The 11,314-nt window shown below is 55.1% G+C and overlaps 1 protein-coding gene across 2 annotated transcripts; it reads right to left on the bottom strand.

Annotated features, from left to right (window-relative positions):
* Positions 1 to 512: 512 nt before the first annotated feature.
* Positions 513 to 9,600, bottom strand: AES (amino-terminal enhancer of split). Of its 2 annotated transcripts, none has more exons than XM_027901051.1 (7): positions 9,464 to 9,600; positions 9,024 to 9,121; positions 7,516 to 7,579; positions 5,124 to 5,168; positions 3,801 to 3,863; positions 2,367 to 2,441; positions 513 to 1,711 (listed from the first exon to the last, which is right to left on the bottom strand). In XM_027901051.1, the coding sequence occupies exons 1-7, from the start codon at positions 9,488 to 9,490 to the stop codon at positions 1,490 to 1,492; spliced, it is 594 nt and encodes a 197-aa protein (XP_027756852.1). In that variant the 5' UTR covers positions 9,491 to 9,600; the 3' UTR covers positions 513 to 1,489. The 2 variants fall into 2 exon arrangements, with proteins under 2 accessions (XP_027756852.1, XP_027756853.1); XM_027901052.1 differs by having other exon boundaries at positions 513 to 1,708.
* Between the last annotated feature and the right edge of the window lie 1,714 nt (positions 9,601 to 11,314).

Below are 11,314 nucleotides of genomic sequence, written 5' to 3'. Positions count from 1 at the left end.
TTTCTTCTGGAGAGCCCCCAATCCCTTTCACCACCCCCTGCTTTCACCCTGCGCTCCCGTTCTTTCCCTGGGCATCCTCCTTGCCCTGGCTCCAGCAGACTCCAGCTATGGCACAGCTCCGCAGGGGTGCCTCGGGGAGGGATGGTGTCCCAGGGCAGGACGCAGGCTACAAAGACGGTCCCATTCCACCAGCCCCTTAAAAGACAAGAGTGGGAGAGAAGCCAGAGCTAGGGGTGTCAATGTTAACCCTGCTCCTCCTGGCTGATAGAGAAATTTCCAGAGATGGAGAGCAGTGCATCCAACAAGTGAGGCAGGGAATAATCTGGGATACGCTACCATCTGGAAGAGGGAGGGCTGCTCCTCTCTCAGAAATCTCCCACAACACACATGGAGACCAAAGCAGAATCCAAGGTAAACCAGCAAAAACTAACTGTTCTCCCCAGCTGATTTCCCCATCTGGAGGAACAGGAGAAGTAAAGTCGTACCAAAGGCAGCAAGAAAGTGGCAGCAAGTCACAGTTTTAACCAACCTTCTTATTTCTTTATTTGAAAGGCACAGCTTGTACGTCCTTGATACAGCATTTTCAGTTCCTCTTATTATAGGTCAAGTGATTAAACACAAAAAGCAAAACAAGATCTTTCTAAAGGACTATATACAAACACCAGATTATTTTTTTTCCCATTTTTGTTTTTTAAGAAGACACGCTAGCGCACAGATAAGAACAGAGAAAGCTGCTGTATCCTCTACACGGGGCATGGGCACAGGGAGGGGGAGGCCAGGGAAGGCTCTTGGTCTGCCTGCCCCTCTGCCCAGCTGCCTGGGCTCCAAAGCTGGGTGCTGTGCTGAGGGGGAGCAGGTGGTACAAAGCCCCCCTTCAGCCCAGGGCCAAACCCCGGCAGCTGGAGATGGTTAAGAACAGGTACATGCAGAACAGCAAGGCGCTGGCCTGGTATTAGTGCAGGAAGGGTGTGGGGGAGACAGGGCCAGGGCGATGCGACGAGACCAAGAGCGCCTGGGGGAGGAGGAGATTGTTCTGGGCCAGGGATCCCAGCAGGGAGTTGTGCAGAACTTTTAGGATCAAGGGCAATCTTTAAATACCGAGGGGGGAGCAGCGGGGCAGAGGGGAGCCACATGGCACGGAGGAGCTGGGACAGCCAGGGGGGCAAATGGCCCCAGAGCAGCCCAAGCCAGGCTCTGGCTTGGCTCTATGACAGGGTGGGAGCAGGGACAGGGAAGCCAGGCTGGGCACAGGGAGAGCATGATTGGGCCACATGGTTACTGCTATGGCGCTTGCATTGCTGTGCAGCAGCCTGCCCATGGGGATGGCGGTGGGGGCATCCCCCAGGCCCTGCTGCCCATGGGAACAGGCCTGGCAAGCTGCCACCAAACACAAGTCTCCGCAATTCTGCTGCACAGCAACTAGAGAGAGATGCTGCATCTTGCATTAACCCACTCCCTTTCCCCAGACAGCCCCCTCCCCCCAGCCCCCCTAATCAGATTTCTCCCCATCGTCATCTTGGTGGGCATCCCCGTCATGGCCATTCTTGTCCTCCTTGGAGAGGTGAGCCTGAGAGCCCAGGGCCGAGAGTGAGAGGAGCCCAGTGCCGGCACTGACAGCAGGGAGGGATGGGGGCTGGAGGCCCACAGGGAGCGGAGTCAGAGGCAGAGCGAGGGCTTGGAGCTGTGACAGCTGGTGAGCTTGAAGCTGCTGCTGTAGAGAATGATGGACAGACAGAGAGAACAGGGATATTGTCATTTTGAGTGCACTTGGACCCCAACCCAGGGACCTGGAATGCCCAAACACACTGTGCCAGAAATCAAGCTTAAACCAGAGATCTCAGGGTCCTGGAGAGCACTGCAGCCTCAGGGCAGGTGGAAAAAGAGATTCTAGAGTTCTGGGGCTGTGACACCCTCAAGAGAAGTTTCAACAGTGTGTCCCCAGCACAACACACAGTCCCTACGCCACAAGACATCTGGCATCAGACTCTAGCTTGTTCCAAGGATGTGGTTAAAGCCCTTACAACCTTGACCAAGAGCAGATGGTGTTTTCATGCCAAGGAGCTGCTTTGGTTCCTGCTCAACCAAAGTTTCTCTCCTTGCACCCTGCTGAGACAGAGCAGGGATCCCTGCTCCCCTGCAAACCCATGGCCTCGGTCACAGCAAGCCTGGACGGAACCAGCCCTGTTCCAGCGCAGCCAACCCAGCACCTGCAGCCTTGTCCTCCTACAGTTGCAGCACCATCCACAGCCTGCTCCCAGCAGGCCGGCCACATCCCCAGGTCACCACTCCATGGCCCAGCTCCATCTCAAAGGTCAAAGGTACCAACTCCCATCCCTCTGAACCCAAACTAAACATGCATCACGTACACGGATGATGGAGTTCAGTTCTGGTGCCGTAACCTGCTTAGCTCGTTCAATGGCTCCCAGGACTTGCTGCTGATGCTGGTATGGAGAAAACAAAGGAATTCAGGGTCATTTCCAGTGCCACTGGGAAGCAGAACAGGGACCAAATCCTACTGGGTCTCACACACACATACATGCTGCTGACAGTGAGGTGTCACGTCAGATACAGGCTGGTTACCCCACAGCTGGAGACACCTGCACACACTTCACCCATGACAAGGGCCTCACACTGAGACCCATGGCAGCAAGGAGCAGGGAAGGAAGCAAGTTTGTCTCATCCATTTCCTCACCACAGGGTTAAGCAGGTCCCCTTTTGCTCCCACCCTCGTCCTGCTCTGTAGAGGCCCAGCAATCCTTGGCCAGAAGGGCTCCAAGGTGGGCAATGTCTCTCATCCTGCTGCCCTTCACCTACGCAGACCCTCTAACAAACAAAACAAGCCATAAAATCAGAAGCGCTTGGGAAGCTTCCTAGTCCTTGGGGCACGTCCCATATCCCAACTGCAGCAGCTGGGTGCTCCAAACACAGGCAGGAAAAATGGCTGTATCACGTACTTAAAAAAAATAAAGGACAACTGTACTTTCTCCTTGTAGAGCACAAGGTCTCAGCACCAGGCCTGTTCACTGCACTCCAGCAAGGGGATTTTCTTTCCATTTTGGCAGCAGGACAAGGTAGGGATTGCATTAAAATGCAAAAGGTTTAGTTGTGGCTTAGTTATTAGGCAGCTCTGATCTGATCAGCAAGCCGCTTTGTCCTTCCCAAGAACAGGTGGGTGGGAAAAAACAGAGCCTGTGCCCCAAGTCCATCACTGACCCCAAGCAAGAAGCCTCCATCCCCCACTAGTCCTGACCACACTGCCAGGAGAACTGCCCAAAGCTCAGCCTCCCTGGGGAGACGAAAAATACAGCACTGGAGGTGTTTTGTCTTTACCTCACCTAAGGCAACAACTCCACATGTGCCCCCCCCCCCAATTAATTTCTAAGGGGAGTGGGAGGAGCCCATCAGCTGCATTAATTAATGAGACAGAGGAACCAGATCTCAAGGAGCCACATGGAGGTATTTTTTAAGCATCATACCCCAGTTAGCACCCAAAGCTCCCACTGCCCACGCGGAAGTGGCTGATGACTCAGGAACCACAGGCAGGAGAGACCAGAGCCCATCGTTGTCCACAGCCATCACAAAAGGGACAGACAGGCACATTACCCACCACACAGCACTTGAGGAGCCAAAACTGCCTTGAAGGGCTGGTCCCTGTGCAGGGACAGACAGCAAGCAATGAGGTTTCCTAGACAAGGTGTGGGGAGCTGCCTGTGCCAGAGGGCTGTGACACCTCATTGGCTGCAGCACAACAGGGGCCTCAACTCCCCCCTGCCAACACAGCCCCAAGCTGGGGGACTCACCTCTTGTGAAAGGTAGGGCAGAACCTGTGCACAAATCCCATTTAGCCTCTTGACGATTTCAGCCTAAAAGGTGGGAAGAACAGAGAGAAAAGGTCAGATAGCTCAGGACTGCGCACCCGCAGCACCAGCTGCCCAACCCTCCTCCTTCCCAGCCCAGCCCTGAGTCACCAAATGGCCCTAAGAAAACACCCTCTCCTCAGAAAGATGCCGGCAGCGTTCTGGTGCCATGGGGGTCACCTCACCCCTGAGGAACCTCCCTGCACAGTTAAATGAATTGATGCTGCTGTCTGCAAAGAGCAAATATTCAATATTCTCTTTCCAGGTCTCCAACTTTCATTTAACAAACTGGCAGCAACTAGATAGGAAACTTACTATAGACCCAGGTGGGGATGTGTTGAATTACATTTGCCATGTAGACACAGACAGACACACGAGCTGCCTCCACTGAGACCCCTCCTCAGGTTCTCCCTCCCTGCAGCTGAGCTGCTGGACTGGGGCTACTCAGGGAGACCAGAGGGGCTGGGCAGCTTCCTCACTACCCACACACAAGCAATGGCAAGTTCTGGGGTGTTAAATGCTTTCGTCCTGGCAAATAGCGAAGCTACCAGTCCTTTGCAAATCACTTTCCAGTGGCATCAAAAGAAATACAGAGCCAAAGAGTTTAGGCACGCACCAGCACTACAGAGAAGCAGACTGGGCTGGGAGACATTCACAGGACAGCGGTGAGGATCTATGGCTCAGATTCTTCAACAAGATGCAGGTTTTCCCAGGAAAGCCAGTCTCCTGGGCTTAGCAACAAGGGCAATGGGATCAGAAGCACCAAGTGCCTTTGTGGGGAGCAGAGCTGTGCTAAGAGGCTTATAACTGAGTCATGACATGCAGCCAACTTTGTGACTGGAGCTGGAGCCAGACAGAGACAGGCTCAGAGGAGGCTCATGTTGTTAATACCACAGGTAATTAGTCACTGGGGGTAATTAACAACTTAACCATCAGAGAGGGTAATGAGCAAACTTATCCAAGCTGCCGCAGTCTCCAAGCCACAGCTCCAGACCCTGCCTGCACTGCCCTCTCTGTTGCTTAAATACCCGTTCAGGCCCTAAGCAGAACTACAGGGTGCCCAGAGCCCGGAGTGGGAGCTCTCAGTTCAGCACTGTGATCCCAAGACATGGGAGGGGGGCCCTGCATTTTAAAGGTAGCTCTGACATTTTACAGACTCATGGCATTTCTAGTTCCTGAAATACCACTGAAGTGACAGGGAATAACACACAGCAGACAACCACCTTCCCCAGGAATTAGAGCACTTGGAAATGCTTTCTGTCCTACCTGTTTGTGCATTTCAATATTCAGCCCATAGGACATCTCATAGTACTGTAGAACAGGAGAGAAGAGAACAGAACAAATTGTAAGTCCAGTCTCCACCAGGTAAAATGGCTCCATACAGCAGTGCTGGGAGCTACCACTGCATTCCTGGCAGGGTCTTCTACAAAGGCTGGGCAAGGATGGAAGGAGAGCAAGGACCAGCCCTGGGAAACAAAGACAGCAGGAGACAAGCACAGAGACCCCCTCCAGGTCTAAGGCAGAGCCCTGAGCCCAGGTGGTCCGTGCCCACCCTGCTCGAGCCTCATGCTGCTGCAGACCGAGGCCTGGAGACTTGCCAGCTGGGCCCCTCACAGACAACTTTCCACAGTCTGCATCAAGGTGAGAGCGTGCGATGCTACATCAAACCTGGAAAAAGGCTTGTGGCTCCACGGACTTCTATATCCACAGCCAAAAGAGAGGGAGCCTAACTCTGCAAGCTTTGCCTGGCTGGTAACCTAAAGCCTGCATGGCTGCTTCAGCAGCAAATGGAAGAGATCACAACTGGACTTCAAGTAGCAAGTAACACATCCAGCTAGCACAGTTTCAGCTGTTTGCAAAGAAGTTATGTGGAAACCCCCCCCTCCACACAAAAACAATTCACCTAGAAAACCCCTGCACAGCAGTAACAGGCAGCTACAGACAATCTGTTGGCAGGAGAAGCTAATTCCTGACCCCTGGAAGAAGCGGTTATACAGCTGATGTTCGATAGTTTAGAAACTTCCTCCTGCAGCTTACAGACTGTAATCCCAATTCTTCCAAATGGAAAGAAAAATCCCCATCTGTGCTCATTTAATTCAAGGGTATCACTGGCATTCTGGTACCGACGCCACAAGTCTGAGAAGCGCTCAGCTTGGTATCGGCATGATCTCAGCCTGCTCTAATGCTGCTGCGGGCTCTCAAGGCTTCTTTGCATTCTGAAAACTAAGCAGGAAGGAGAAGCCCGACCCCCAAGCTGCCAATTGTGACTTATTCAAAAATCAGAGCAGCTGTAGCAGCTTTGCACATTCACAAAAACCCTCCTCTTTGCTTCCTGTGACTTGCTGTGGTGGGGAGTGGCAGCAGCTCTGCGCGACTCCAGCTCAGCGCAGATGAGGCAGGAGCTCCTGCGCCTGCAAAGCCTTGAGCACTGCATCATGAGTGACAGATCTTCTCCTCTGCTGCTGACAGGAACCTGAATCAATTGTGGTGACTGTTAGTATGAAGGGGACAAAATGTATCTCAGCCACATCTAGAGATGAGGGTCTTCATGCAGACTGCAAAGCCCGAGAAGCAATTGTTTACCAGCAAGAAAGGGGCAGGCTTTCCCATTTAATATGCAAGGAAAGCTGTGACCTCTTCTCCTTGTCCCTAGCCCCAAGCACGCCTTGCTCCCCACACCCTCAGAGTCTGGGCGTGCAGGTAGTACAGGAGGATGGAGGGGCCAGCTCCCTTATTTCTAGTTTAAAATCCTAACTCTACTCTGAAGAGCTGCTATATTAATTTCTACATCTTATCTCTTCTTTCCAGGGCAGGTGCAGCACCTGGCAAGCAGGCACCAGTTCATCTTCATGGACAATATCACAGCCTCCTGTTAACTCTACGAAAGGAACGGAAGAGACCACAGTCCTGCCTGGCATCCCTCCTTTCTGCTACAAGGGCCATTCCAGAAGTATTACTTGGCAGGAAAACCATCACCCTGACTACTAGGACATGGCTGTTTCCTGGCAGATTTCTCTTTGGAAAGCCACAGCTAAGCCTGCTGCCCACACGTGGCACCACGTCTCATGCCTTTACCAGGCACTGCCCCAGGATTTGCACATTCTGTGCTGGGACACACGTGCTGGAAAGACACGCCAGCACTCAGCACTATGGCTCTGCAAGGCTGTGGGGTTGTCAGAAGGTGCACAGGATTTCACTCTTGCACAGAAGCTGGTTTCCACTTCCAACTTCCCACCAGGACTGTGGAGCTTCCCAGCTTTCTTGGAGCACTGCTTTGTCTCTCACTGGCTGTCACCCTCCCAGAGTACCCAGATGCCTGCACACCAGCACCTTACAACTCATTCTCAAATCTGTAAGAGCTGTCACTTTCCCTGGGCACAGGGAGCGAGGCCAAGGACCCATCAAGTAGTCAGCCACTGGGCTCAGTTTTCTACATCAAAAAATTCTCTGCTACTTCTCCACATTTTGACAACCCACCGCATGCAGCCACCACAAAATAAAGAACAGTTCTATTTTCAGAAAAGCCAGTGCCAGCCCTGCTGAGAGCCCTGGGGCTCTGCGGGGCACAGGCTCCCTGCCAGGCAGAGCCCAGGCACTAGCACCTACTCGCGCTGGAGTCGCCACCCACATGCTCTTGGCATCCAGGTCTGGTCCTTACCATGACGTAGTGACGTTGCATCTCCGATTTCTCACTGGCTAGTTTGTCACATTCCAACTTCAAGCTGAAAAGCCAAAAAACAGTAAGAAAACCACAAACGGGAGGTGAGAGAATTGAATGCCACAGAACAGCTGCTTCCTGCACAGCCTCAGCCTGGCCAGGCTGGCTCCTTGGACATCACTATCTGGACTTCAAACGGCGGCCAGAGCTGGGCCACCCTATGCCGGCAGAGCAGTGACTGCAAAGAGCCTGCTTCCACCTTCCCAGCTGGAGTCCCACCAACACACGCTCAGGAGAAGGACACAGGGTTATCCGCCAGCTGAACACTGACCGCCCTCAGGCAAATTTGTTCCACAGGAAGGAGAATGCTGGGCAGAAGCAGAGCTGGCTGCCCAGGGAGGTGTTTGCCATTCCTCAATGGATCACTGGCAGGTGGGGATGGCTTCTGGCACAGGCCTGTCTGCAGCACTCAAGGGATGCTCCAAAATAATATCAAAACCAAAGCCAGCCCCACTTCCGGATGGGGGGGGGGGGAAGGCCCAACTGCAGCACATTCCTCCAGAAGGATTTTGCCTCTTCCCCTAAATTCTTCAGAGAATGTGCCGCTGCTCCCCATGCTTTATGAGACTCCAACTCACCCGCAGAGCAATTGCAGCCGGCGTGTGCTGTGGTTTTATGTTTCAAACAAGAAACAGCTTCACCTACTCAAAACCTGCTCCTTCTCAAGCAGATTAAGTCCAAGGGGGTAGAGTGGGGTAAAGGGAAAGCTCGTCTTTCAGCAGGCACGTTCCTTGGGCTGCCCTACTCCCTCGATGGCACTGCCAAGACAGAGGGACACCAGGAAATGGCCACTTCCCAGCAGTTTTTCTGCCTGCTCCTGCCAGGATGACACCACCACAAACTTGTGACTTGGCTGCAGGCAGAGCCCAGGCTGGGGGACATTGCAACCACATGGCAGTGATGCACACACCGGGCTGTAGCAGAGGGAATCACCCTGTCAATTTAACACGAGGGCATCACGTTTATTTCAGACACACACACACAAAGCAACAGATCGCCTCAAGCCAGCTTTTGGGTCAGCAGAAATATTTACACAAACACACACACACAGAGAAAAGCATAAGCTTTTGGATTTAAGTGCTCCCTGCAGCATTTGCAGTCCCAGAATGGCAGCCAGCAATAAGAACTGAGGAAAACTCCCAGCAAGAGGCGGGAGATGGCAACCATCCCTGCAGTCCTAGCTGAGCTGCGCTCCGAGGAAAGACCTTGGCTGGAGAGGGGAACGTGCGTTCTCCTCACTGGGCTCCCATGCAGACATGACTAACCCCCTGCCCGAGGTTCTCCTCCAGCCAAAGGTGTCCCAAGCTACGTGACCGGGTCCCCTGCCCCGTGTCCTCATTCGGTCCACGCAGTGAAGCAAGGAGGAGAAGAATCGCAGCGATTCCTGCGCGTCGCCGGCCAGCCCAGCAGAGCTGCGAGACAGCCTCGGGCCCGCTGGGAGCACGTACCTGTGGTACTGGGCCTGCAGCAGCTGGAACTCGTCTTTGATGCGGTCGCAGGAGTCAGAGGTCGTGAACTTCAGCTGCTGCGGCAGGTGAGAGGAGCCCTTGAACAACAGGAGACAGCGCTGGGGCTGGGGCCGGCATCCGCCCGGCCCCCCCGCCCCGAGTCCGCCCCGCTCCCGCCGCACCGGGGGCCGATCCCCCGGCGGGGCCCAGCGCTCGGGCTGTGGACGCGCCCAAGGTCACCCGAGGAGCCCGTTCCCCGGGCGCTGGCTCCGGCTCCGCCGCCCCTCGGTAACAGCCTCGGCTGCCGGAGGCGGGAGGCGCTCGATCACCTCGACCCCGCCGGGGCCGCCAACGGAGGCCGGGCGGCCCCCACGCCGTCCCGCGGCCCCGCCGGTGCCCGGCCCCGCCCCGCGGCCGCTCCGGCCCCGGCCGCGCCGTACCGAGTGCCGGCTTTGTGGAAACATCATGTCAGGCTGCGGCTCGGTCCCCGCACGGAGCGGCCCGATGATGGTGGTGCCGCCGCCCGTTTCCGCTCCCGCCCCGGGTCCCCGCGCCTCCGCCTTTGTCCGCGCCGGGTCCGGCCGCCCCGGCCCCGCGGCCGCCCCGTCCCGGCCGCGCCGCTCGCCCCGCGCCGCTCCCGCCGCCGGCGCCTATTGTCTAATGGCGGCTGCGGCTCCGACTCCGTCCTGCGGCTGCTCAGCACCACCTGCCACCGCCGCCACCGCCTCCCCGGGCCGGGCGGGCCCACTGCCGCCTCCGCCCCCGCCGGTCCCCGCCCCCGCCGCCCGGCGTCGGCGGCCGCGGACACCGAGCCGGGGTCGGTCCGTGCCCTGCCCGCTGCGGTCGGGACGGGCTTTTCCCTGTCGGCGTCTCCTCCCCGCGCTCCGGTCGGGACTGCCCGGCCCATCGCACCCTCTCGGTGCCGCGGCCCGTTCTCCGGACCGCTCCTCGCCGCCGCGGCCGAGGCAGGACCCGAACCCCAGCCCGGTGGAGGCCGCGGCGTTGGCCCGGGCAGGGTAGCGAAGCTTGCGGGGGAGGCCCGGGGCCCGGCTGGCACGACAGCAGGTCGAGGACTCTAGACCGGCCCTGGCCGGGCAGTGAAGCTCCTCGCAGCTCATTTGACGTCCTTCCCCAAGCAGAACAGGTTTTTTTTTTACCCAGGGTTTCGTTTTGCTTTTGCTGAGCATGAAGGAAGGCAAAGGAAGGCTAATTCACCTGTAACTGGCCCCAGACAACCCTCCTATCTCCAGAGTATTGGTCATAAACCTGCTGCCTGAGGAGTGGACCTTGCAATTCGTGTCCTAGGGGATCAACTGTCTCCCCACAGAGAGCAGTGAGGTGGGGAATTCAGCCACTGCTTTTATTTCTGGAAGGACTTGGTTGCCATGGGGCCACTTGAAAAGCCACACACACAAATGTGCCTGTGCTGAGGCTGGATCAGGTCCTTGGAAGCAATCCGGAGAATAACAGGCAGGAACACAGCTGGTATGCGAGAGTGCACAGAGAACTTTCAACACTTTCAGATGCTGCTCTGTGTCTGTCTTTAAAAATCAGTAAATTTTATGATTAAAAATAAAACTCTACACGTCATGACTCCAGCAATGTGGGCTGGCCTGTTGTGGTATTTATTTTTAAAGAGAACAATATAGCAGCTGAGTTATTGTGACACCTCCTGCATATTGTGCAGTAGCTTTTTCACTCCAGCATCTCCATATTAGTGGAAACTGTGACAGCTTCATGCCAAGGATTATTAATAGTGCAGGCAGGCTTTGTGTCCCTACAGAATAAAGGTTGGAAAACAGGGCAGACAGTCTTCCCCCAGTGGGTTGGCATCCTGGTCCCCCATTTTACATATAGAGAAACTGAGCCACCGCAGCTCAGACTCTGTTCAAGGGCAGAGAGATGCAGGTTGTAGTCAGTGTGTGCAGGAGACCAGACCAGGTCACTGTTGTCCTCTTCCCCCATCCTGGAGCAGGCATGGGCACCCTGCTCACACTGCCCTGCATTGCCATCCCTCCCCTTGCAGCAGCTTGCAGTTGCTCCATTCCAAGCGGGAAATGAAATGCTCCTTTATTGGCTTTTCTATTGGCTACAAAATGTTCCATTTTATCATGTTTTGGTTTGGGGTGGGGTTTTTTGTTTGTTTGTTTGTTTGTTTGTTTTTGGTTTTTTTTTTCCCTCCTTACATTCTTCCAGGAAACACACTGATTTATGGTATAATCTTGGCAAATCCCAATCCAGGGGAACACAAACTCGCTTGTGCCTGGTAAATGACTTTTTAATGGGCCTGT

This window comes from Empidonax traillii, unplaced genomic scaffold, assembly GCF_003031625.1.
Source record: "Empidonax traillii isolate 1590-97213 ecotype Southwest subspecies unplaced genomic scaffold, ASM303162v1 scaffold761:size885847, whole genome shotgun sequence".
In the NCBI taxonomy this organism is placed as follows: Eukaryota; Metazoa; Chordata; class Aves; order Passeriformes; family Tyrannidae; genus Empidonax; species Empidonax traillii.
This window is presented reverse-complemented; position numbering and strand designations above follow the sequence as displayed.